The sequence below is a fragment of the Megalobrama amblycephala genome, linkage group LG18, assembly GCF_018812025.1.
Source record: "Megalobrama amblycephala isolate DHTTF-2021 linkage group LG18, ASM1881202v1, whole genome shotgun sequence".
Lineage (NCBI taxonomy): Eukaryota > Metazoa > Chordata > Actinopteri > Cypriniformes > Xenocyprididae > Megalobrama > Megalobrama amblycephala.
The window spans coordinates 6,619,924-6,646,306 of NC_063061.1; the positions used below are offsets into that span (position 1 = coordinate 6,619,924).

Below are 26,383 nucleotides of genomic sequence, written 5' to 3' on the forward strand. Positions count from 1 at the left end.
TAAATCTCACTAGATTTTGTGAAGACAACACGTCTTAACAAGTGAGTAACTGAATAAAACAAAATGAATTAATAAAAATAAATAACAGATTTGCTTCTTAAGTAGATTTATGTTGTTTTAAATGATGTTTTGATAAAATGAAATGAAATGAAATTAAATAAACAAGACAAAATTACTGATTCGCAGTGTTAAGTGATGGAAGATATGCTTGTTCCAAATTTGCGATGAATAGTCTTGTCATTTTTAAGACATATTTGATCAGGGATGTTTATTTCAGGCAGTAAACAACACTGCTCTACATTCATTTTATTCTTGTCATTTTGTCATTATTCTTGCTGGCACTACCTTTTAGGATGCAATGTCATTTCAAAAAAAGTTCATTACAGCATCCATTAGGCTTTTGACTGTAAGAGCATCAATTAAAATACAATAAGATTCTCACACCCGATCTTCCATTTTTTGTGTTGACACAATTAATCTTTTGACTGACATTACATCACAAGAATGATCTTTTTATGGTCACTTCATGCATTTTTACTGATTGGACAGCTATCTGAAACTGTTCCATTTACACTTGGCCACATAAGTGTGTCTGCGCAAAATGAATAGCTATAAATCCGATCTTCAATTCCCACGCTATATGCATATTTAACAAAGTTCACGTTTATGAAAGCAACAGATGAGCTTCATTTTATTTATCATCAGCTAATTTCAAGAGGAAAGACTGCAATAGTAGAGAGAGTGGTATCGGCACTTGTACAATAATAGCCTCACTACTAATTAAGATGAATGTGTGATGAGCGTCTGAGACGCCAAACTTTCAGTTTCTTTTGTGGCAGTTTGCGTGTCCGCTTGCTAAAGATAGGCCTACTCAGCTGTTCATCTGCGGCGGGTCTATGTGATTTCAAAACTTTCTTGAAATCATAACATGGAGTGTGCAATGCAAACCAGGCATGAAGACAATAAGCCACACTCATAGCAGTAGTGGTATTGTTCTTTCCTGTTGGTGCGATTCAGAACTGGTCTGGTTCCAGAGAAATGGAATTTCGTCCAGTTGATGTGGGAGGCAAGAGTATGTAGGTGAAAAAGGAAATAAAAGAGCTCTGTAAGACACAGAGTGTGGGAATCTCCTGGTCCAATTGTTATTAGTTTATGGAGTAACAATAGAGAGTTGATCCCAGAGCCTTCTCTCAGACTGGACTTAAGGTAACCTGACACTGTGGGACCAAAAAAAGCAAATGCAAACACACAGACACACAGACACACAGACACAGACACACACACACACACACACACACACACACACACACACACACACACACACACACACACTGGATTTTCATGTTTTATGGCGACTTTCCATGCACATACTGTAATATCTTTTTAAGAAAATACCATGTCTTTTCAAGAAAGTAAATTAGAAGCATAAGGTATATCTACCACAATTGTGATAAGTGAACAGACACTTGTTGTAACTGGATTACTTTCTGATGGAAATATAATTATCATATCAGTCAATCACTATGACAAACGTCCCTTCCGTTGTTGTGCTCCATTTTCAATAACCAACTGTAAAATCTACATGTATTTATATAGGACTGTTATGTCACAACAAATGTTTTCATTTCAGCATTGTAAAAGATTTAACTGTTCTCCTTTGGTCCTTACAAAGCAGATTTTAAGTTTAAGCATCAGAATATTGATCAGTCATGCCATAAAAACTTACCCTACGTGCAACAGATGGTTACTAGCTATGCAGGGACAGAATACTATTTTAAAAACCTCAGCAAACAAGGCAGCCACTATAAAAGGCAACATACAGTGGGCTGAGATAACACTGAAAGCATAGGATTTAAAATGTAATTTAGACCTGCTATTATTTTATTAATAAAAGTTTATACATTTTTAATAAACAAAAATTAAGTTAATAATATATACTACTGTTCAATCACAAATATAGTGAAAACACTAATATTGTGAAATTGTATTGTGATTTAAAATAACTATTTTATATTTTAATATGATTTAAAATGTAATTTATTCCTGTGATGCAAAGCGGAATTTTCAGCATCATTACTTCAGTCTTCCGTGTCACATGATCCTTCAGAAATCATTATAATATGCTGATTTGCTGCTCATGAAACATTTATTATTATTATCATTGTTGAAAACCATTGTGCTGCCTAATATTTTTGTGGAAACCGTGATACTATTCCGGGGTTCTTTGATTCTTTTCTTTTCACTTATACACCCCACTGTATAAACTGGGTGGCATTAGGTTGCTTAGACTAAAATAAAAAAAAAGGTCCTTTTCGAACATAAAAGCACAAAAACACATATTACATCATCCATTATCATAAGTCTACGTTGCTTTAAAAGACATTTGTTAGATTGAAACATGTGGGTTTGTTAGATTGAAACATGTCGACAGTAACGTTTCCTTTTCTCACGCAAGGTCATTGTGACTTTGTGTACTGCAGATGGGTGTATCAACAGTGAATGACTTCAAATTGCATATTTTATTGATAGCACACAGAAATCGTTTAACTCCATGTTCTCTGACCTCATTACACTGAAACGTCATTCCCTATCTCACCTGAAGGAATTCCAGCATTTCCTGGGCCCATATATGGTCACTTCCCACAGAATTCCGGTACTCAGAATTGTGCAACTACCCTCTTAAAGTTACACGCAACATCCTGCTTGATCTCAAAGATTTTATAATGGACACTGACATACGTAATTTTGTTATAAAGCAAACGTAACAAATGTCTCCTTTAACCCTTTGGTTTCCTTAGTGATTCATATAAGGTCTGTGTGGGAAGTTGATTCATTTCTGTGTATTGTTATTTTGTCTTTGTCTTTCAATCAATAGGATCTTTGAAGTTTTTTAACAAAAGATCTTGGGTAAACAGTCACAGTGGTAAGAAACAGATTATTTGAAAGTCTGACAATAAAACTGTTTTCTAAAGATAGCCAAAGTTCAAAAATTTTAATACTCAACATAATAATGTTTAAAACAATATTTCTTGACTGTTATGTCATAATAAATGCTTTCATTTCAAGTGTTACAACAGCTCACATTGTTTGCAGTGTATTTGTGAAGTTTCAAATGACCCAAATGAAGTTTTGCCCTCTGCACTATTGTGATTTTGCCCATTTTGTTTATCCAGGTGTCTCTTTTCAGAACTGCAAAGTATGTGAAAACTTGTCCATGTTCTTAATGAATTATACAAGCAACAATGCTCAACCCTTACTAAGCTTCTGTATATGTATAAGGTCTTGATTTACAGTGTAGCAATTATACAAAAAAATTTGACAGTATTTACAGTTTTTCACTGTATTTGTTAAGGTAACATTTTAAGTTAACCAATTAACTACCCGTCCAGTCTCACTAATGCTAGATAAATATTTTCACAAGAATATTTTGTTGCATGAATATCTGAACATGCAATAAATCAAAAGAAAGAACAAAGCCTTTGCTTTGAAGAAGAAAAAAACATTTTATTCTAGCTTCATGCATTCTTTTTTATCATTAATTGAATGTTGGTTAGTTTAATAAAAAAATAGCAACATTTTGAACAAAAAAACTGAGAAAATCATGTGTTTCTTTCAAAGACTACAACATGTGCATAAGCAATGCTTCTGTTGCTTGTTTCTGCTTCCTCTGTTTTGATCCTGAGATTCTGTACTCTTCAAAAGATGTGTAATATTGTGTAATACTGTGTAATACTGGTGGCTACTGTATACAGGCCACCAGGGCACCATACTGACTTTATCAAAGAATTTGCTGATTTTCTATCAGAGTTAGTACTGGCTGCGGATAAAGTCCTTGTTGTTGGTGATTTTAATATCCATGTAGATAATAATAAAGACGCATTTGGATTGGCATTTGCAGACATTTTAAACTCTATTGGAGTTAGACAACACGTGTCAGGACCCACTCATTGTCGTAATCATACCTTAGATCTAATACTGTCGCATGGAATTGATATTGATGCTGTTGAAATCCTACCGCAGAGCGATGATATATCAGATCATTATTTAGTCTCGTGTATAATACAATTAGCCAAGGCTACAAAACCACCACCCAGCCATAAATATTGTAGAACCATCACGTCTACCACTAAAGATTGCTTTATAAATAATCTCCCCGAGCAGTTTCATCGCCTTAGTATACCTGACAACTTAGAAGAACTCGATGCTGCAACAGAAACTATTGGCTCTCTCTTTTCCAGCACATTAGATGCAGTCGCTCCTCTACGTCTAAAGAAGATTAAGGAAACTAATCCAACGCCGTGGTATGATGAGCACACTCGGGCTCTAAAACGAGCTGTTAGAAAAGCTGAACGTAGTTGGAAGAAAACAAAACTAGAAGTTTTTCACCTTTCGTGGAAAGAAAAAATGATTGAGTACAGAACGGCTATAAGAAATGCTAGATCTACTTATTTTTCAAATCTCTTAATAGAAAACAAACATAATCCTAGGTATTTATTTGACACAGTGGCTAAATTAACTAGAAACAGAGATTCAACTGCTGACGTTTCCATAGAGCACAGCAGTAATGACTTTATGAACTTCTTTACTTGCAAGATTGATAATATTAGAGAGAAAATTAAAAACATGCAATCGTCTACAGTTTCGCTTCAGACAGTGCACTGTAGTGTCCCTGAGGTAAAACTAGAATCATTCGCCGCTATAGGAGAGGAAGAATTATCTAAACTTATCAAATCATCAAAATCAACGACATGTATGTTAGACCCAATGCCGACTAAACTACTGAAAGAAATGCTTCCAGAGGTCGTAGGTCCACTTCTTGATATAATTAATTCATCGTTAACACTAGGATACGTGCCAAAAACCTTTAAGCAGGCTATTATTAAACCTCTTATTAAAAAACCTCAACTAGATCCGAGAGATTTAGTAAATTACAGGCCAATCTCGAATCTACCTTTTCTGTCAAAGATACTAGAAAAGGCAGTTTCATCACAACTGTGTTCCTTTTTAGAAAGAAATGGAATCTGTGAGGATTTCCAGTCAGGATTTAGACCGTACCATAGTACTGAGACTGCTCTCGTTAGAGTTACAAACGATCTACTCTTATCATCCGATCGTGGCTGTATTTCTCTATTAGTGTTATTAGATCTCAGTGCTGCTTTTGACACTATCGATCACAACATTCTTTTAAAAAGACTTGAAAACTATATTGGCATTAGTGGAATTGCTTTGGCATGGTTCAAATCGTACTTATCTGACCGTTATCAGTCTGTAATAATTAATGAAGAGATGTCGTATCGATCACAGGTTCAGTATGGAGTACCACAAGGCTCAGTACTAGGACCGTTGCTTTTCACTCTGTACATGCTGCCCTTAGGAGAGATAATTAGGAAGCATGGTGTTAGTTTTCACTGCTACGCTGACGATACTCAGCTCTATATTTCCTCGCGCCCTGACGAAACCTACAAATTCACAAAACTAACAGAATGCATAGCTGACATTAAAAACTGAATGACAAGAAATTTCTTATTATTAAATTCAGAAAAAACTGATATCCTAATCTTTGGACCAAAAACTTCCTCACGAAAAAACCTTGAATACTCTCTAACACTTGACGGGTGCTCCATTAAATCTTCGTCCTCAGTTAGGAACTTGGGTGTGCTCTTCGATACCAATCTTTCATTTGAAAGTCATGTTTCTAGTATCTGTAAAACCGCCTTCTTCCATCTAAAAAATATATCTAAATTACGACATATGCTCTCAATGACAAATGCGGAACAGTTGGTTCATGCATTCATGACCTCAAGACTAGATTATTGTAACGCTCTACTGGGTGGTTGTTCTGCTCGGCTTTTAAACAGACTACAGTTGGTCCAAAATGCGGCAGCTAGAGTTCTTACTAGAACCAGAAAGTATGACCATATTAGCCCAGTTCTGTCAACATTACATTGGCTCCCTATTAAACATCGTATAGATTTTAAAATCTTGCTACTTACTTATAAAGCACTAAATGGTTTAGCTCCCCAGTACCTAAGTGAGCTCTTAATGCATTATAGTCCTTCACGTTTATTGCGATCTCAGAATTCAGGCCAGTTGATAATACCCAGAATATCAAAATCAACTGAAGGCGGCAGATCCTTTTCCTATTTAGCACCTAAACTCTGGAACAATCTTCCTAGCATTGTTCGGGAAGCAGACACACTCTGTCAGTTTAAATCTAGACTAAAAACACATCTCTTTGCTCTTGCATACACATAACACATTATCAATACATTAACATTTTTCAAATCCGTTAAAGGATTGTTACGCTGCAATAATTAGGTCGGCCGGAACCGAGAACATTTCCTATAACACTAGATATACCTGTACATCAGAATAAGAATGGCATCTACGCTAATATCTGTCTCTCTGCTTATCCCGAGGTTTTCCGGGTGCTGGATCCAGGCCGTATCCAGATCAGATGGAGAACCTGTGTCTGGACCTGACTACAACGCAGCCCAGGAGACAATGGGCCTACAGATCCAGTTCTGGCTGCATAGATTTTTAAATCCCCGTATCCGCTTACAAATATATATATATAATCTATTTTTAATCTCTATAATAAAAATGTATAATTCAGATTTTGATCTCCATATCCATTTACATATATTATATATATCTTCCAAGGGTTTTTTTCCCTCCTAGGACTTTTTTCCCACGCTGGGTTTTCTCCTAGGGGTTTTTTTCCACCCCTGGGAGTCAGCCGACATTGGCTTAATGTAGCACCATCTTGTATATGTTACATATTACCACGCTTGTTTGTACAGCTTATTTTTAACCACTTCCCTTTTTTTCTGTGCTTCTAATATGTAAAGCTGCTTTGAAACAATTACCAATTGTAAAAGCGCTATATAAATAAATTTGACCTGACCTGACCTAATAGTGCCCCCTATCATATGACAGTGAAAACATGGAGAGTTAATGTTCTCAAAACATTAGCACAAAAACATTATTTATAGATTATTGTAAAACTTTTTTCCTAATACATTTTAATTGGATATCCGTCTAATGTTTTTTGAATGTTACTACTTGTTTCAGAACTTTCAGAGAAAATTCAAAAGTAACATTCCCATAATGTTTGAAGAATGACAAAATGGAATGTTAACGTTCACATAACAAGAGAAAAAAATGACATTTTATACGTACAGAGAACATTCAGAAATAACGTTTTCAAAATTGGGAATGGTTCTTGGAACATATTTTTGTTTGCTGGGGCCATATTCAATATGTTAGGTTTTATGGTGTAGAATAGATTAATTCTATTTTAATTAATCTATTAATTAGTTCACAGATGGGTTGTTAACTTTCATTTTAGCTGTTTTGGCTCTAAAATCCAGTCACCCAGGACCTTTAAAGCTAGAAGCAACAGGAAGTCATATTTTAAATTTGTATGTATGAGACAGTATGAAAAAGAGAGAGAGAGGGAGAGGGAGAGAGAGAGAGAGACATACAGCTTATGTGCTGATAATTTCTCTAAATGCTCTAAATGTACAGACAGCATAAAAAACTCAACAGTGATTTATAGAGCACTGTAATGCATTTCTACATATGAGCATTGTGTTTTATAAAATGGTCATCGTTTGTATTCACTGGAGGAACAAAAAAATCCATTTTTCACCTTTTGTCACACTACTCATTCTGTCATTTCACAATGTGAGGCGTGTACACGGTTGGTTAGCACTGCACGGTTTGCTTAGATCAATGCTGATTCTTACCTTATTGAAAGTACACATTTTAGCTGCAGTGCTGTAATAGCAGAGAACAATCAGGGCCTATTCAGGGCTGAAGGACACCCTCCCTCAGTCAACATTTGGCTCTCAAATCCATAGCCTGCACTGGCTCTCTGGCCCCCGGAATGCATCAGTTACTTTCAATGCTCAGATATTCATTTACAGAGTTGTTGTGTGGCCACTTTAAGCTGTTCACTGTGAAAATGTACTGAGAAAAGTTTTCCAGCAGCGAAAAACAAGATGCTTTGAATGTACATGTTAGCATATCTGTCATACTGTCTGACAAAGCAATGAAGCAAAATGGCATCGAAACACAGTGTGAGTGGATATGTGTGGATATTACCCCATAGCACACGTGTTCAGGAGTGTGTGAGAGAGCTGCTGCTGTAATTTGACCTCAGGAAGGTGAGCAATTGCAGGCATAGTGCTAGTAACCACACACTGAAACTCACCACAATCCATCAACCAATTGCTCATGCAAATCTGATACGAACCAGGCAAAGACAGGTCTGTTGATTACACAAGCGCACATGCCACTCAAGGTGCTCAGGTGAGATTCTTTAATAGTTAGTGTACTTAATTCTGCATAAGTACACATCCAGTATACCAGTGATTCTTTTTCCAAACGTTGTCAGGGCACTGGCACTCTTAGAAGAAAAAAAGTTCTATGTAGAACCTTAAAGGGTTCTGTCAGGCACTTCATTTGTAGAAACTTTTAGGGGTTTCATAGGATAATTTTATGGATTTCGTATTAATTCATTTTGTTTTAACTCATTTTTATAATTTTGATTCAGTTAAACAGCTCGTAAACATACTTCATCAGTAGAAAAAGATGAAATAATCCATTAAACATGAAAGCATTATAAAATTATTTAAGATATTTCTCCTTACATAGAATCTTTTCAGCATTAAGAGTTCTTTAAAATGGAGTCAAGAAACCTTCGTTCTATATAGTACCCCATTGAACCTTTAAGAGTGAGATTTTATGTGGCAGAAGTAGGAGTTGAATGGATTGAATGTTAAGTGATGCTGTTCATTGAACAGTACAGTTGATGATCATTATAGTTACAAACAACAGTTCTGTTCAAATTAAAGAAGTGTTCTGTAGAACACAAAAAAGAGATATTTTGAATAATTCTCTCGCAGTTCTTTTCCTCTTGTGTTTTACATAGAAAAAAATAAAACAGCATAAGGGTTTGAAATGACATGAGGGTGAATAAATGACTGGCTGGGCAAAATTCTGAATTAGTTCATAAGTTGGAATCTATCATCTGTCTGACGGTCTGTCTTTCTCTCAAAGTTTGTCTTGATCGACTTCTCAGTACAGTTATCATAAATTACAATACTTTTTGAAGTTATATTAATATCTTTTCATTTTGATTAAATTATGATTTTGATTTAATTTGATTAAATTCTACTTCTATAAAATTGAATCTGCATCCTGTTCTGTTCCCCAGTTCAATTTCCATTCAAATTCAGGAACCAGAGAAATACAAATCACAGACATTAAAGGGTTAGTTCACCCAAAAAATGAAATTTCTGTCATTTATTACTCACCCTCATGCCGTTCCACACCCGTAAGGCCTTTGTTAATCTTCGAAATGCAAATTAAGATATTTTTTTGAAATCCGATGGCTCTGTGAGGCCTGCGTATGGGAGCAATGACATTTCCTCTCTCAAGATCCAAAGGTACTGAAAACATATTTGAATCAGTTCATGTGAGTACAGTGGTTCAATATTAATATTATAAAGCGGCGAGAATATTTTTGGTGCCCCCCCCCCCAAAAAAAAAAACTACTTATATAGTGATGGCTGATTTCAAAACACTCATGGAACGGCATGAGGGTGAGTAATAAATGACATTATTTTCATTTTGGGGTAAACTAACCCTTTAAGTAGCCTATACCTTCTTCTCCAAATATAAGTTCATATCATGCAAAGCACTCCATAGAATGCTCTGGAATGTTTGAAGATTGATGGACACGGAATACTTTACCTTCTGATCTGGGAGGGGTTGAGTCCTGACAACCATCGTTTTGCTGCAAATTATTATAATTAGAGTCTATCACAGCCTGTTCTGTCACCAAAGTCCTTCCCTTCCTCACTTTGTATGCCCATATCTTCCATGAACAATGAACAATTAAATAAAACAAAAAGTCTTTCATTCTTAAGGAACAGAGGTTTGTTGTAGCACTCACGTGTACTCTTAACTGAATTTTATATCAAATTAAGCATTATTATGCCTTTTGCATTACAAAATGTACATTATATAATGTGCACATTACACAAAGTATTGTGGGCATTTTGCACTGAGCTCAGTGAATGATATAACATGATATAACATTAAGTAGCAACCCCATTTAAACCCATGAACAGGTGTTTTCACCTTGTTTGACCTCTCTCACAACTGCAGTTCCCTCAGAATTGGCCCTAAACAGTGACACTTGCAGTGGCCACATCTGTTTTTACCTGACCCCATCTGTCCTCAGGCTCTTTGATAAAACAGGAGGAATGTAGATGATCCAGTTTCTGCCCCATCACTTTTTCTCATCATTATTCTTCCACATTGCTGTGTTAAGTCTAGAAAATTCATGGAGCAATGGAATGGCTGCTCTAAATCTGTTCATCAAGATAAATAAAACTGGTTGGTTTGGTGCTTCCTGTGTGGCATCTGACAGAAACTGATGTGTTTGAGTTTGAGCTATGCTTCAGACAAAACAATAACAGCTTATTGGTGAAGTGGGATTTACAGAGTATCACTTGTAATAGCATGCTTTAATATTATCACTATATGGGCATGTTACAATATGCAGTAATGCCTCATGTAATGTCTGTGTGGGTTCCACATAAGAGCTATGGAATTATGTTATTATAATGACTGAGAGAGCCAGACATTGACTGTGACTGTGACACTCTGACTGTGACAGACTGTGACTGTGGAATATAAAAGCACAATAGTTTGGTTTGTAAACTAAACGGGGCTCCACCACAAAAAAAAAAAATATAGATAGATAGATAGATTTAAAAAAAATTATAAATAAATAAATACATAAAAACGGTTTACAATAGGATAGCACCAGTGTAATTTTCTTGGACATGCAGAAAAGTAACGCCTCCATGTTATACACCTCTCAGGTGAGCTAAGCCCACTTGCCTTGTGATTGGAGAAGGCGCTATTTCCTTCGCTCTGAATGGCTGAGGCAGCAGTCACTCATGTACTACGTGCCTACTGTGTGATACTTTACAACAGGTAAGGCTACCTGAGTGACACAGGGAGGGTTTTTGGATAAACCGCGCGTCTGGATGTACCGACAAGGACGTTTACAATAGTCCCGTATATGTGTATTCGTAATTAAGAACAAGATTTTAATATAATATTCGTTATTTTCATATAGAAATGGCAAGTGTAGGACTGGCCGTTAGCGCTCCGAATTTAGAAGAGAGAGCCGTTTTCACGCAGCTTAAACCCGTGCGGATGTGTAGCGCGGATGGGCCGGAGGACTCGTCTGTATTTGAGGACGTCAAACCCGCTGTTAGACTCGCAACAAACGCTGTTGAAATGGCTCAGGTATGGCAGGCGCTCTGTGGTGTCAGACTTTAATTGGAAAACACATATATTTCAATGTCTAAACATCAAAAAATAAATAAATAAATAGATAAAAAAGAACAGATGCAGTGCACCTGATCAGTAGGCTTATAGGAAATAATCTTTATATAAGCCTTCCTGCAATGTATTTGGTTCGGTTTTTTTATAATGAAACATTGTTGATAAAATATTGAATATATTACAGGCATCTCTTTTAGGCTGTGTGAACTGTTCTTGTGGCGGTGTGCATGTTACATCCTCTCATAAGGGGCCACTGAATTGCTGTTTATTTGTCTCCCATTGCAGTTACAATTATTCCTTTAGCAGGATTTGTATGAGAAGTTGCTTATACAAATAATTAAAAATATTATTATTATTATTATTATTATTATTAACATTAACACAGATAACAATTAATGTCATATTTTTAATCATGTCTTATGATATGTTTACAACAGCGCAGTATGCGCTTAATATTTTTACTTTAAATTGTTTATTTTACCTAAAAACATATTTCTCTTTAAGTTTGCGGTAAACACTGACATAATTTTATTCTCATAAATGATGTAGCTTATACTTGACTATGACTTGACTTGAATATATATACTTGATTATGAATATATTATTCCAGATAAATTGCTTTGCAAGGGCACTATGACATTAATACTTAACTTGCTAGTAAACGCACAAGTTTAGGCCCTTAACATAACCTTCATTATAAGAGTAAAATTTAAGTATTGTAGAGTGTTTTGAAAAGCAAAATAATCAAAAAAAGAAACCTTTACATTTATTACCTTAATGAAAGTTTGAAGTTATGTAGAAAATCAAGGTGTCAATTTAACACTGGGACTGTGTTAATGAAAAGTTTCATGTATTAGTTTCCTCACAGAGAAAATTTAGATTAATCCACAAGTTTAGAGTTCATTTCAGACTTCTGTTTCTTTATATTTTGCTCTTTGGCTTTGGTCTTGGCCATCAGAATCTAGTATGCAGTTCTGTGATGTTGTATTTTCTGTTTTAATGATCATATTCAGAGTCCACAATGACATCTGAAAATTAATGGGTCTGAAAGGCAAACCGAATGTGCTCTGCTGGATCATATGGGATTCTAACTAGAACACCATTGTTTATGACTGGCTTAGCTGACCTCGTTGCACTCCTTCAAAAGCTCATATGGCCACAGGAATCATGTAGGTTGTCAGCTTTACTGAAGGAAACCGCCTGGGCCTTCACATTGGCATTGTTACCTTGTTGACACCTGCATTGTGTTGGTGACGAGAAGCACATGGCTGACCTCATGTGCTTTCAAGAATTCAAGTAATTGTTGGAAAAAGTACATACAAAGGAGTCGTAATCACCCATAATCATAGTCTAAATTAAATGAGATTGCTATAATAATACCTAAACCAACAATGCCATGATTTTAATTTAAGATGATCTTAATTACTGATTGATTTGTCACATCTAATCAAAAGATACGTCCGTCTCTGAGTAATATACGTGTAAAGCATCTCTCTTGCAGTAATTTACTTTAATTTTCTGTCCACACAGCATTTATCAAATCCAGAAGTCACTAGTCATATTCACTGCTGTGAAGAGCAGCCAATATGGTTCCTTCACTAGTCATGGGTCTGAAAAGCCAAAACAACTGTTATCTATTTCCCCCAAAGCCATAAAACATTATTTTCGTCTCAAAGGTTTTGTTTTCTCTTGCTTCTGCCCTCTGATGATTTGTGCTGTTATGGCTCCAGTAAACAGACAAGAAGTCTATCAGTCTGCTTTAATTAGGATCTGTGGAAATCTCCATCTTTCTGAATTCCTTTTGGGCCATAAAAGGCAATTATTTCAAAGGGAAAGACCTTTTGTGTTGTAATTCGGAAAAAGGTCTTTGGGCTAACTAGCTACTTGGACTCTGTAATAGGTTGTGAAACTTTGAGAATGACACATACTGTCCAGGTTTCTGAGGCCTCTGCACTTTATGTGTTTGGTAGCAAATAAGGCTTTTTTTTTAATAGAAAAGATTTTTGACGGTTTAATAATCCACAAGCACACATCCCTAAAGGCATATTTCAGCCAAAAATGTAAATTCTGTCATCATTTACTCACCCTAATGTCATTCTGTGAAAGACGAAAGACTATATTTTTAAAAATTTCTTTGTGTGTGTGTGTGTGTGTGTGTGTGTGTGTGTGTGTGTGTGTGTGTGTGTGTGTGTGTGTTTTTGATCTATGCAGTGAAATGTTGTTTTGGGCCCCACCAACTTTCATTGTATAAACAAAGCTTTCTTCACAGTGTCTTTTTTGTGTTCTTCTGAAGGAAAAAATTAATACAATTTTAAAACAGCATGTGGCTGAGAGAACTGATTACAGAATTTTTCTTCTTAAGGGATTTTTTCAGAAAGTGAGCTATAATTTTTAAGAACGTTTTTAAATAACGTTGATGATGAGCAGCACGGAAACGTCCATCTGATTTATCTCAAAGATTATTTTTTATGTCTAACTCGGCTCCCAGTCGTTATCGCTCCCTAAAATACATAACTGAGCAGTTGTAAATGTTCTCCAATCATTAACTCAGTTCTTGGGCCAGGGTTCAGCTGCTGTTCATTCTCCTCACACAAACCCAGTGAACAGAACCAGGTCTCTAAGGCCAACCGAGGCCGTGGCCAAGTGCACTTGCCCCTCTGCCATTGCCACCACAATACAAGGCCCGTTTGTGCCCAGGACTAAGAGCAGGGGCAGTATGCTTGCCAGGTCTGGAGATAAATCGAAAGCTATTTTCCATTAATTACCTGGTTTTAACTTTCCAACGCTGGCCTGATGATGAAGGTGGAAGGTGGAATTGTTGACATTAACACTGAGAGTACAATTGTCCGCAATAAATGGCTCATCCACAGCTATATGAAAAGCTGCAGAAGAGTCATCATTCATTGTACATTCCCTGAGAGTACGTGACCTCACACGTTAGGGTATGAGTTACCTGAAAGGATGAAGATATTTGTACATTAAACCACATCATTGGGTTGCCAAGGAAATGCATTTTGACAATACATGTCTTATTGTTGACATAGCTGCCACATCAGACAGCTGGACGTTGCAGTGCTTTTGAAATGTTTATTGTCAAATATAATGATTGCAGTGAGGACAACAGTAAAGGCAATTGCGTATTTAATGTGGGGTCCAAATGTCTTCTCACATTAAAAGAATAAAAAAAGAAAACTTTAAGTAGTTTAGCATAATCATGTATTGTTAACAAAACTCCTTTGTTGATAAATAAATATGGTTAATATCATGTGGTGTAACTACTCCATAATTTAAATCATATTTTCATAATCAAAATTATATTAATTAGTTAAAAACAAAGCTATCTCACGACCAATTCGTACGTATTTTACGAGGTGGCTAATTTGTACGAATTTGTACGACCTCACTCGTACGAATTCATACAATTTGTCTAAACCACAGTGACAGGTAGGTTTAGGGGTGGGGTAGTTCAGTGATATGAATTCATATGAATTAGCCACCTCGTAAAATACGTACAAATTGCCGTGAGATCAGGTTGGTTAAAAAGCATGATATAGAGAAAAAAGATTCTCTTTTAAAATCTTAAACGGAAAAAAAACGTAACATAAAGATTCATATGTATTAAGAACATATACATTCATATGTATTCAAGGAAAATATGTTATTACTCTTTATGTGATAGTTATGGTGACATGGCATTTTAGAGTCACTTAAATGAAATGTTCCTTGAAAATACAAGTTTTTGAAAACCATATGAAACCAACATGAATACAAATAGTACGTTTAGAAGAACTTGGCACATGAAGCTTGAGTGCTGCTGTCGTTAAAGCAAAAAGACGACATTAATAATACTTCTGAAATTTGTGTTAATTTTTTTTGTGTATATAAAATAATATAAACATAATTTGTTATGAAATATGTGTATTAGAAATATGAAAATTAGAAGCATTTTAGAATAAAAATAAAAACAGAAGCTGTCGTTAAAGCAAAAAGCCGACATTAATAATACATCTAAAATTTGTGTTAATTGTTTTTGTGTATATAAAATAATATAAACATAATTTGTTATGAAATATGTGTATTAGAAATAATAGAAGCTTTTTCACTAGTGGTCTCAGACCCTTTATTGGTTATTTTAGGGGTTTATTTTGGTCAACACACGCTGCAGACACTATGGACTGTAGAAAACTTTGACTGTATTTGGGCTGTTCAGGTTTTTGCATGTGCTAACCATTTCATCATCACACATTTGACTTGCCAATTGACTGGTTTGGTAAATCTGGTTCTTTATTATCGCAAAAATGCCCTCATTTATCAGTCTCAGGGGTTAAAGCACCGTTGTACCTGAATGGCTCTCCAGGGTGCACTCGTTTTTAGAGTTCTATTTTTGTACATTGTTTGTGCCCATATCTCCTCTTGCTATATCACATGTCACTGTTTTGGTTTTTCTTTGTGTCTTCATGACCACCACACCTATGAGGTTTCTGTTTACTCTGTGCTGCATTGGAGCACTATGCAGACCTCTTGGCTTTTTGTGCATGGATAAAGCGGGGAATGATCTCCGACTGCTTGTACCAGGCACTGCGAAGATAAATAAACTTCATCTAATGTGAAAGACAATAACAGTATATTCTTGCCAAATCTCCTCTCTCGAATATAATCTTTTTGAACAGCTGTGGTGAAGTGAAAGGAGTAAAATGGCAGAACAGACATCTCAGTTTGATGCCAGCTAATCCAATTACCAACAAACACACACACAAAGTGCATGCACTCAAAAAATAAATAAATAAATAAATAAAATCATTCAATAAACTTAATTAAATTGAGGAAAACTTTTTCATGCAATTAAATTTATCCTTTACAAATAATAATAATAATAATAATTTGGATTTCAATTTAAATTCAGGTCTTGTTATACAACTTAAAATAATTAGATTTTTGGGGGCTTTTTTCATCTTCTATATATAATGAAAATTAAAAAATTTGATTTTTTTGCAGACACTATGGACTTTTTTGGCTTTTTTTCTTTCTTTTTTTTAACAAGTCAAAAAAAAATTGCTGTAATATAATTTATTAGTGTGCTAAATTAAATAAACTTCATTTAAATAAAAATAAAAATACACTCAAAATCAATTTCCTGTCAATTGTCAGTCTGGATTTCTGTACATCTGGTTATGGCCAATGATTTATATTAAAATGGATTTATATTAAAACGGACTTTCTCCGTTCAGTGAACAGTTATTTATAGAACCATTTTTTTAATCTAAAGAACCTTTTTGTGCAATGCAAAGATTCCATGAATGGTGAATGTTCTTCATGGAATCATCGATGCCAATGAAGTACTTTTATTTCTAATAGTGTACTGTATCATAATCATCTCCTGTTCATTTCAGACACGGATGGAGATGGATAAATATCTGCCCCAGAGCGGCCCGCTGCTTTCCCCAAACATGATGGATAAGAAGTACCGTCGGGAAAGTGCCTCAGTGGTGGATGAGTATTTTGCAGATGAGAAGCCTGCCCCTTACAGTCTCAACATCAACGTTATCCTGCCCAATACCACACATCTTCGCACTGGCCTTTACCGTCCAAACAAACCTCCGGTGCATCAGATCAAAACTGAGCCGGGTGTGGACGAACCTTGCAGCATTCAGACGCTTCCCGAATTCACCTCTGTCTTCAGTGTGCCCCAGACGGTCAACAGCCTCTTCATCAAACCTGACATGTCTGTCACAGATGAGCTCCACATTGGCCCTCAGCAGCCATCAGTCTACCAGATGCCCGTCAGCAGCAGTGACCTCACCACAATGACCTTTTCCCAGAGTCAATCGATGAACGGCTCGTCCAGCAGGACCATGCTCAACCTGAACACTGTGGCCTTGACAGCGCAATCTGGTGAATTTGTCATGCCCGAGCCATACTACGTTTCACCCCAGCCGCACAGTTTGCCTCCATCGCCCCCCAACTCCCAGCCCGGCAGTCCAGAGAACCAGGCAGAGCTTATTACCTCAGTTCCCCCTCCCCCACCGTACCAGGCTAGAATCGGAATGAAGGTTGGACAGATGACCCCTCACTCCATGCTAATGGCTCACGGTCAGGGCGTCCTCACGGGGCCCAGATACAACCGACGGAACAACCCTGAGCTGGAGAAGAGAAGAATTCATCATTGTGACTTCCCAGGTTAGTGTGCCATTCCAGTAAATAATTTTGGATTACATGATATGCCATGCCTTCCTGAAGATGAGCAGAGATTATCAGGGACTTTTGTCAACTAACCTTTGGGCAATTTTCTTTGTACCAGGATGCACTAAAGTTTACACAAAGAGCTCTCACTTGAAAGCACACCAAAGGACTCATACAGGTAAGAAACCAAATCACACTCTTTGACAGAGGCACCCAAAAATGCAAATTAATTAATTGTTTATTCATCCTCATGTCGTTTCAACGACATATGATTTTCTTTCTTCTGCGGAACACAGAGAAATGAGAAATTGAAGAACTTTTCCATGCAATTACAATGAATGGAGACTGAGGATTTTAAAAGTATCCCACAAGTCTTCTGAAGTCATACAATTACTTTGTGTGAGGAACAAACAAAATGTAAGTCGTAATCTTGACATCCAACCTTGTCGATTTTTTTAATATGAATTTAATTTAATTTCAGATTCTAAAAGTTCTGTTTATATGAACCCTAAACAATTCAATCCGATTCACATATTTGTTTACATGTGCATTACTCAGAACCTGTGCTCAGAACCTGAGCTACTGCAAGAATAATTGTAATTGTTTCCTTGATAAAAAGAAAGCTGACATATGTCAGAAGAACGTTTTAGCAAATATTTAGTAAATATATATTCAGTCTCCTCCACTGACCAGTTCATAAACATACAGACATAAACATGCAAGCATACGCATAACGGCACTGTGCATGTAAAATAATTTAAAGGTGCAGTAAGCAATTTAAAAATACTGTTGAAAGTTGATCGGACCGAGCACCACAACAAACTTGTAGCCAATCAGCAGTAGGGGGCATATACACTCATGATGGAGTAGAGAGAGTGAGCGAGAGGGAAATTTGAAGAAAGATTGAGATAGCTGAGAGATAGCTGAGAGACATTACAAAAGAGAAAAGGTCAGAGGAATATCACTGGAAAAAGAAGAGTTGTGATCAGGCAAGAGCTTTAATATTAGAAAAGCTTTCCAGCACTGGAGAGACCTAAGCGGGAAGGCCTGAAACTAGACGCTGAGGTTGTGTTGTGTATGCTCCATACGTGAGTAACATTGGTTTTGAGTGTGTGCTGACAACGAACATTGAACTCTTGCTTGTATATACTCGTGTACTGTATGCTCATATTTTGTTCTTCCTTGTTTGTTCATCATTTTTGCTTTATTTTTTGCGAAGCTTTATTTTGCTTTGTTTCTGCCATGATAAAGAGACATCTACTCTTGCATTGCGTGTTTGTGGATTTTGGGGGCAGAGCAATGAAAGGAGGGGTGTGTTTGTTTGGATTGATTTCAAATATCGATGACGATGACCTTTTCCCAGAGTCAATCGATGAACAGAATCGGCACGTCCGGCAATCTGCGCAATCTGGTGAATTTGTCATGCCCGAGCCATTCTACACTTCACCCCAGCTGCACAGTTTGCCTCCATCGCCCCCCAACTTCCAGCCCGGCAGTCCAGAGAACCAGGCAGAGCTTATTACCTCAGTTCAGAGCAATGAAGGGAGGGGTGTGTTTGTTTGGGTTGATTTCAAATATCAACAGTATTCAACAGTGATTCTCAGAAATTGCTTACTGCACCACATGCGTATATTTTTCCTATTGATCAGATTATTTCAGGTCTTCACCATCCTTTTCAATCGAATCAGAATTTCATTCGGATCAAGCTCAATCGGATCGATTGGGGTGCTTAATCTGATTATAAACAGATTATTTGGGTGCAGGTAAACTTAGCTGATGCCACTGCATCGGTTAACAGCTCACTGGAAGGGAAGATTATCAGAGAATAATGCTTTACATTTGGTCTGTTTCTCACACAAAACAGTCATATGCCTTCAGAAGACTTGGTTGGATATAGTGATTCATAGGTCTTTTGAATCACCTTTGCATACTTTTATTAATTGTAACTGCATGTTAAAGAACAACTTCATCATACAGGTTTGGAATAACATGAAGGCGGTTAACCATTTTTCTAAAGTTAGAAGTAGTTGTTAGCAGATGCAATGTACCATCAACAACAAAAGCTACAAATGCAGCAACCGCTTGCAGAGAAGATGACAGCCTAAAGACTAGCGATGTGGAAAAACAGAGAACAGGGCGGAGGGAGAGATTAATTGACTCTTTTCATGCTTTTATACACATTGTGTCTGCATGCCTGTACAAGCCCTGCATGCTTTCCCGAGGGGGAAATCGGCAAGTGGTGGAGGAAAAACCTGTTCCTCCTGCTTTTTCTGTCTGCGGTTGGGGGGAGGAGTGAGCCGCCGGGAGAAAAGAACTTGGCAGTTTCAGTGTGTTCAGCTCTGTGTAAGATGAAACCCACTGCAATCCCAGCACACTTTAGAATGAAACTGAAATCTTCCCTCCCAACACCAATCGGTGCAAAAAATTTTTTTTTTTTTTTAACATTATGTTAAGCTGATAAAAGCACCTTTTCTACCTTGTTACCTCTTCTTCTTTTTTTTCTTTTCTAAACATTTCGGGGTGGTCACCTGTGAATGTAGAGGGATTCCCTGTAGCCTGAGGTATCATTATTGTTGTACTCTCACTCACTGGTGCCCTAGAGGTATCTTCGTAATTCTGTTTAAGATAATATGAAACATATTCCCATGTGGTATGTTAGGAAATTGAGTAGGTGTTGCAGCAGTGCAACAAGTATTAGCATGGATGAAACTAAAGCACTTAGCCACTTGAGATTCTGCCTAACAGAGATTTTACTACAGTTAAGGGTCAATCCTAGGCATGACACAAATCAGAGTGCCTAAAACCACCTTAATTGTTTTAAAAACATGGACTTGTGTGGTTTATTGCATTATTTTGGCAAACAAAATCATTAAATATGTCGCATCTCACTGGGTTTTTTTTTTCTCAGACCATGAACAATTCAGTTTGATTGTTTGTTTGAGATTTTTAATTTCTATTTTTTTTAATCGGTTCTTTAAAAAATAATAATAATTCCACTAAATTTACCATGAAATTGTAAAACATGGCCTTGAGTGGCTTTTTGCACTATAATAAAAGACACCAATATTTAATAAATAGTTAAATGTATTATAATAATTTGTATTATAAAATGTATTATAATATAATAAAATGTATTATAATAATTTAAAAATATCAAATAATTGCATGATTAATAATCTTAGTAAATTAATTGCAGTTTTCTATTGTTTATCTCAAACAATAACATCAAACAATAATTGCTGTTCTGAAATATCATGTTGCATTTCAGCTACTAACTTTACCACAGTGAAACTACACAGCTCTCAGATATGGGAAATAACTGAAGAGAGCACAAATTTTGCTCTTTGACTAGCTATTTGAATAGTTCTGAAAGCTGGCTCTTTAAGCTTAGCGCTCATCCCTCCCCTTTTTCTATACATGAAACCAGAATTTAAAAGGAGATGAACAAATGCCCTCCTGACAAAAGACTCCAATAGCTCAGGGTCTTGAACAAGGTAATACCCCCCCATCAAACACTTCAGCTTGTGGAATCTGTTTAAAGGCCAACAAGCTCAAACAACAGAGATATTATTTGGTTAGCTGGGGGTTGTGCAATGGCTAATTTGTTATCACTAAAGCATTTTACTGCGCACACACAACCATTATAAAAACATACAAATGTGTAAGTTGAATATGGCAAACCACCTAAATCGACATCAAAACAATATTAAGAACAACAACAAAAAATAATTTTAGCATTAATCGGATTCAGTTAAAGACAATGCTATAACAACACTAATATTATTACTAATATTCACCACACTCACAGGAATAGCCATACAATCACCATTGTAATGTGTTTATCAGTGGCTTCTGTTTGAGGAAGGTGGGCAACAAGTTCCATTACTAAGATAATACAAGGCTTTCACAAATGCACCAGTTGCCCTCAAGAACGATGTACTAAAAATGGAAAGTTTTTTCTTTTTGCTTTTCGCATACAACGTTGCCAAAACAATACCTGTTTACACGGATTCGTGAAAACGTTTACACAATAATGGTATTGTTTTTAAAAACGTGCACTTTGAAACCCGTTTTGTTTTCAGGCCCCAAAACACTGTTGTCATGTAAATGAACAGCTGAAACACATAAAAAAGTTTTCAGTTTTTAGTTGAGAATGGTGTAATATAAACCGCTCCTTAGTCAAAAAATTATCACAAGCATTGTGAAAGCTGTTTAGCTAGCATTTCATATACAAGATAAGGCTGCTAGAATCTGTAAAATTCCTGTGAAGCTAGTTTTTTTTTGAAGACCTATTAGCATAACCTAAGCTAACTGCTTAGATTACTACTTTTTTCCTGGCTTGTATATAATTGCTTTGTCAGTGCACATACATCCTGACATCCTTATTTTGATCTAATGAAAAGAACATATCATTCCTGAAGACATCAAAATTACACGTGTTATCGACCTGTTCTGACTTTCATCTGTCAGCACAGAATGTTCTAGAGCTCTTAACTGTTGTTTGACAGCTTTCAGTGCGGCAGGATCTTTCCCAACCCCCAGCATCTTTTGAAATACAACTCCACACCATGTCCACCTGAGGAATGACAACCTGACCTGTGACAACATAAACATACCATGCTGATCAGGCTCTTTGGAAAAACGTGGCTTTGGCGACATTTCTTCAAAATGATTTCCTAAACAGATAAAAGTGAATCTAGCAATATTTTATTACTTTGGTTGTTCGAAAATTAAATGTCCAGTGAGCAGTGTGAAAAGGTTAATATTACATTTAGAAATAATGTGAAAATACTATTAAATATATAAATAGTTCTGACTACAAATTCTGATCAGATGCACTGTGTTACTCTACGTTCTATATTAAAACGCAAGTTGCTGTGCTGCTGGGCAACCATTAACAGCCTATAGGCTATTCGAATTAAACTTTTCTTCTGTCAGATAATTTATTTTGATTTTTATTATGTGGGCTGTGAAATTAATATCAATTTAGTGGAATTAATTGTTTATAAAATAACCTTAAAAATTTAATTCAAAATCTCAAAATGCATTTTTAAAAATTGATGTCATCTTACAAAAGTGATAATGTGGTAAAAAATGTTCTCTTTAAATTACCTTTATTTAGGGGGTTTTCTCAGCAAATATTTACATGTACGAATAACTAGTGGTTATTGGACTATAATCAGCTTCCAACTGACAAAAGAAAGGTAAAAATATATTTGGCGAGTAAATAAAACATCACTGGCTGGTGATGTTTATATAAGAAACTGCAATACATTAAAATGTAATTTATGTAGGTTTTTTTGTTTTGTTTTGTTTTGTTTTGTTTTGTTTTGTTTTGTTTTGTTTTGTTTTGTTTTGTTTTGAGAATAATTTTTATTCAGCAAGGATGCTTTAAATTGATCAAAAGTGAGAAGTAAAGGCATTTATAATGTTACAAAATATAATAAACAATTATATAATAAACAATTATATTGTTCTCTCTCTCATTTTCTTTTACTTTCCCTTTTTTCTTTCCATCATACACAAACATACATACAGTGGTTTTTTTTCCCTCATTAATGTACACACAGCACCCCATATTGACAGAAAAACACAGAATTGTTGACATTTTTGCAGATTTATTAAAAAAGAAAAACTGAAATATCACATGGTCCTAAGTATTCAGACCCTTTGCTGTGACACTCATATATTTAACTCAGGTGCTGTCCATTTCTTCTGATCATCCTTGAGATGGTTCTACACCTTCATTTGAGTCCAGCTGTGTTTGATTATACTGATTGGCCACACACCTGTCTATATAAGACCTTACAGCTCACAGTGCATGTCAGAGCAAATGAGAATCATGAGGTCAAAGGAACAGCCTGGAGCTCAGAGACAGAATTGTGGCAAGGCACAGATCTGGCCAAGGTTACCAAAAATGTCTGCTGCACTTAAGGTTCCTAAGAGCACAGTGGCCTCCATAATCCTTAAATGGAAGATGTTTGGGACGACCAGAACCCTTCCTAGAGCTGGCCGTCCGGCCAAACTGAGCTATCGGGGGAGAAGAGCCTTGGTGAGAGAGGTAAAGAAGAACCCAAAGATCACTGTGGCTGAGCTCCAGAGATGCAGTCGGGAGATGGGAGAAAGTCAACCATCCACCAGTCGGGGCTTTATGGCAGAGTGGCCCGACGGAAGCCTCTCCTCAGTGCAAGACACATGAAAGCCCGCATGGAGTTTGCTAAGATGGTGAGAAATAAGATTCTCTGGTCTGATGAGACCAAGATAGAACTTTTTGGCCTTAATTCTAAGCGGTATGTGTGGAGAAAACCAGGCACTGCTCATCACCTGTCCAATACAGTCCCAACAGTGAAGCATGGTGGTGGCAGCATCATGCTGTGGGGGTGTTTTTCAGCTGCAGGGACAGGATGACTGGTTGCAATCGAGGGAAAGATGAATGCGGCCAAGTACAGGGATATCCTGGACGAAAACCTTCTCCAGAGTGCTCAGGACCTCAGACTGGGCCGAAGGTTTACCTTCCAACAATGACCCTAAGCACACAGCTAAAATAACGAAGGAGTGGATTCACAACAACTCCGTGACTGTTCTTGAATGGCCCAGCCAGAGCCCTGACTTAAACCCAATTGAGCATCTAGAAACCTAAAAATGGCTGTCCACCAACGTTTACCATCCAACCTGACAGAACTGGAGAGGATCTGCAAGGAGGAATGGCAGAGGATCCCCAAATCCATGTGTGAAAAACTTGTTGCATCTTTCCCAAAAAGACTCATGGCTGTATTAGATCAAAAGGGTGCTTCTACTAAATACTGAGCAAAGGGTCTGAATACTTAGGACCATGTGATATTTCAGTTTTTCTTTTTTAATAAATCTGCAAAAATGTCAACAATTCTGTGTTTTTCTGTCAATATGGGGTGCTGTGTGTACATTAATGAGGAAAAAAAATTAACTTAAATGATTTTAGCAAATGGCTGCAATATAACAAAGAGTGAAAAATATAAGGAGGTCTGAATACTTTCCGTACCCACTGTACACACGTTATTAGACTATTTTTATTTTATAAGTTATTTGGTGTGAATTTTGTAGTGGTAATATCAAAAATGGGGCCACATGTGTTGAATGACCATTATCGTTTCACACTGAACATGGCTTTTCAGGATTTAGTGCTGCGGCAAACCTCACAATGTCAGATGTTATCAGTGTTTTAAGCGGCATGGAAATGACTTCCGTGTTTACACATGGGAGTTGTATTACTCTCCAAACCACAAGCACATGCATGTCTAATTCCTCTATAACTGCCATTTAAAAATGTCACAATACACATTGTGTGTTCAAACATGTTCAAGCTGGACTTTGTATGAGCCTGGACCTTGAAACATGCCTTGAAATAAAATAAATGAAGGTTGTTTGCTAAATCAATGTGATTTAATTTTTTTGTTTTCTTTTTTGTAGGTGAGAAGCCATACCGGTGCAGTTGGGAAGGATGTGACTGGCGTTTTGCCCGCTCAGATGAACTGACGCGGCATTACCGCAAACACACCGGCGCAAAACCCTTCAAATGTGTTGCCTGCAGTCGCTGCTTCTCTCGTTCAGACCACCTGGCACTGCACATGAAGCGCCACCAAAACTAACAGACTTTACATCCTTACTTTTTCAATGTTTATAACAGTTTTCATGTTCTAAATATTTCACAGTCATTCACATACGAAGATCAAACTAATGAAAGCTCTGCCCTATATCAGCACTCCACACATTTTGTCATGAAGAGGACTGGACATCACAGCAGAGCTCCAACAGAATGTATACTACTGTACATATGTTTTGTATGTGTTTGTATGTCTGTAGATTAATGTGAAAAGATGCTATGAATTTTATACTTGACCTCCATCCACTTTGTCTGACTAAATTTGAAAATCTTCCTAATAAGAGTCTTCCTAATAACTTGAAATGTAAAGTTTGATTTATTAATTCCAAAGTAATAGTTAATTGTTCATTTTAGACAATACAATACTATTTATATGGAATTTCCCACTCACAAAAAGTTGTTTGCTTTTGGGTAAGATGCTACTATATATATATATATATATATATATATATATATATATATATATATATATATATATATATATATATATATATATATATATATAAAGATATAAAAAGTAGTAACCCTAATGTTTGCTGTTCTCACAGTTGTGTATCCATGGATACAAATCTTTATGAGACTGTAAAAAGGTAGCACTCAGATCAGTCGACTGTTTGACATTTCAGCTCTTTGTATGACAGAAAAAAAGACTGTGATGAATATGAAAAATAAGCTCACAAGAGCCTTATTTGACCATGTGTGCCAAATTTGTATTTCACACAACAGTTGATAATAACAGTTGAAAATAAATGAAGAAATTGTGATATGCAAAACATTTTGAAACTTCACAACAATCCCTTTCTTTTCCCAAGAACAAATTTGTATTTGTTGTGGACATCGTAGCATTTGCTTTTGTAATGCCGGTGAGACCCGTCTTGAGCTCTGTATGCAGCTTAGCGACCGCATTTTTATAAACGCTTAAAAGTTCTCAAGTTCCCTTTGTACATGTCCTTCACTTATGAAGGGAACTCTGATGGATCAAAAGGTACTGTACATACTCTTGTTAAAGTTTAACTACATGTAAATACTTTTCTCTTTGAAGCTGATTGTTTTTATGAACAAATGGGATTTTGCTACGTTTGTCTTGAATGTGGGTGTTGAGTGTGTAGATCTTGCATACTAAGTGATCAGTTTAACATTTTGTATGTACTTGTCTGAATACAGAACTTTGGAAATAAAAGAATAATCACA

At 36.3% G+C, this 26,383-nt stretch overlaps 1 protein-coding gene across 2 annotated transcripts; it reads left to right on the top strand.

Moving 5' to 3' along the window:
* Nucleotides 1-11,020: 11,020 nt before the first annotated feature.
* klf5l (Kruppel-like factor 5 like) lies at nucleotides 11,021-26,383 on the top strand. 2 transcript variants are annotated; one of them, XR_007181327.1, is made up of 5 exons: nucleotides 11,021-11,334; nucleotides 16,764-17,550; nucleotides 17,672-17,731; nucleotides 17,850-17,970; nucleotides 25,000-25,129. XR_007181327.1 is itself a non-coding variant. In XM_048166737.1 (4 exons), exons 1-4 carry the CDS (start codon nucleotides 11,164-11,166, stop codon nucleotides 25,176-25,178), a joined length of 1,197 nt encoding a protein of 398 aa, XP_048022694.1. In that variant the 5' UTR covers nucleotides 11,021-11,163; the 3' UTR covers nucleotides 25,179-26,383. The 2 variants fall into 2 exon arrangements, 1 of the variants encoding a protein (XP_048022694.1); XM_048166737.1 differs by lacking the exon at nucleotides 17,850-17,970 and having other exon boundaries at nucleotides 25,000-26,383.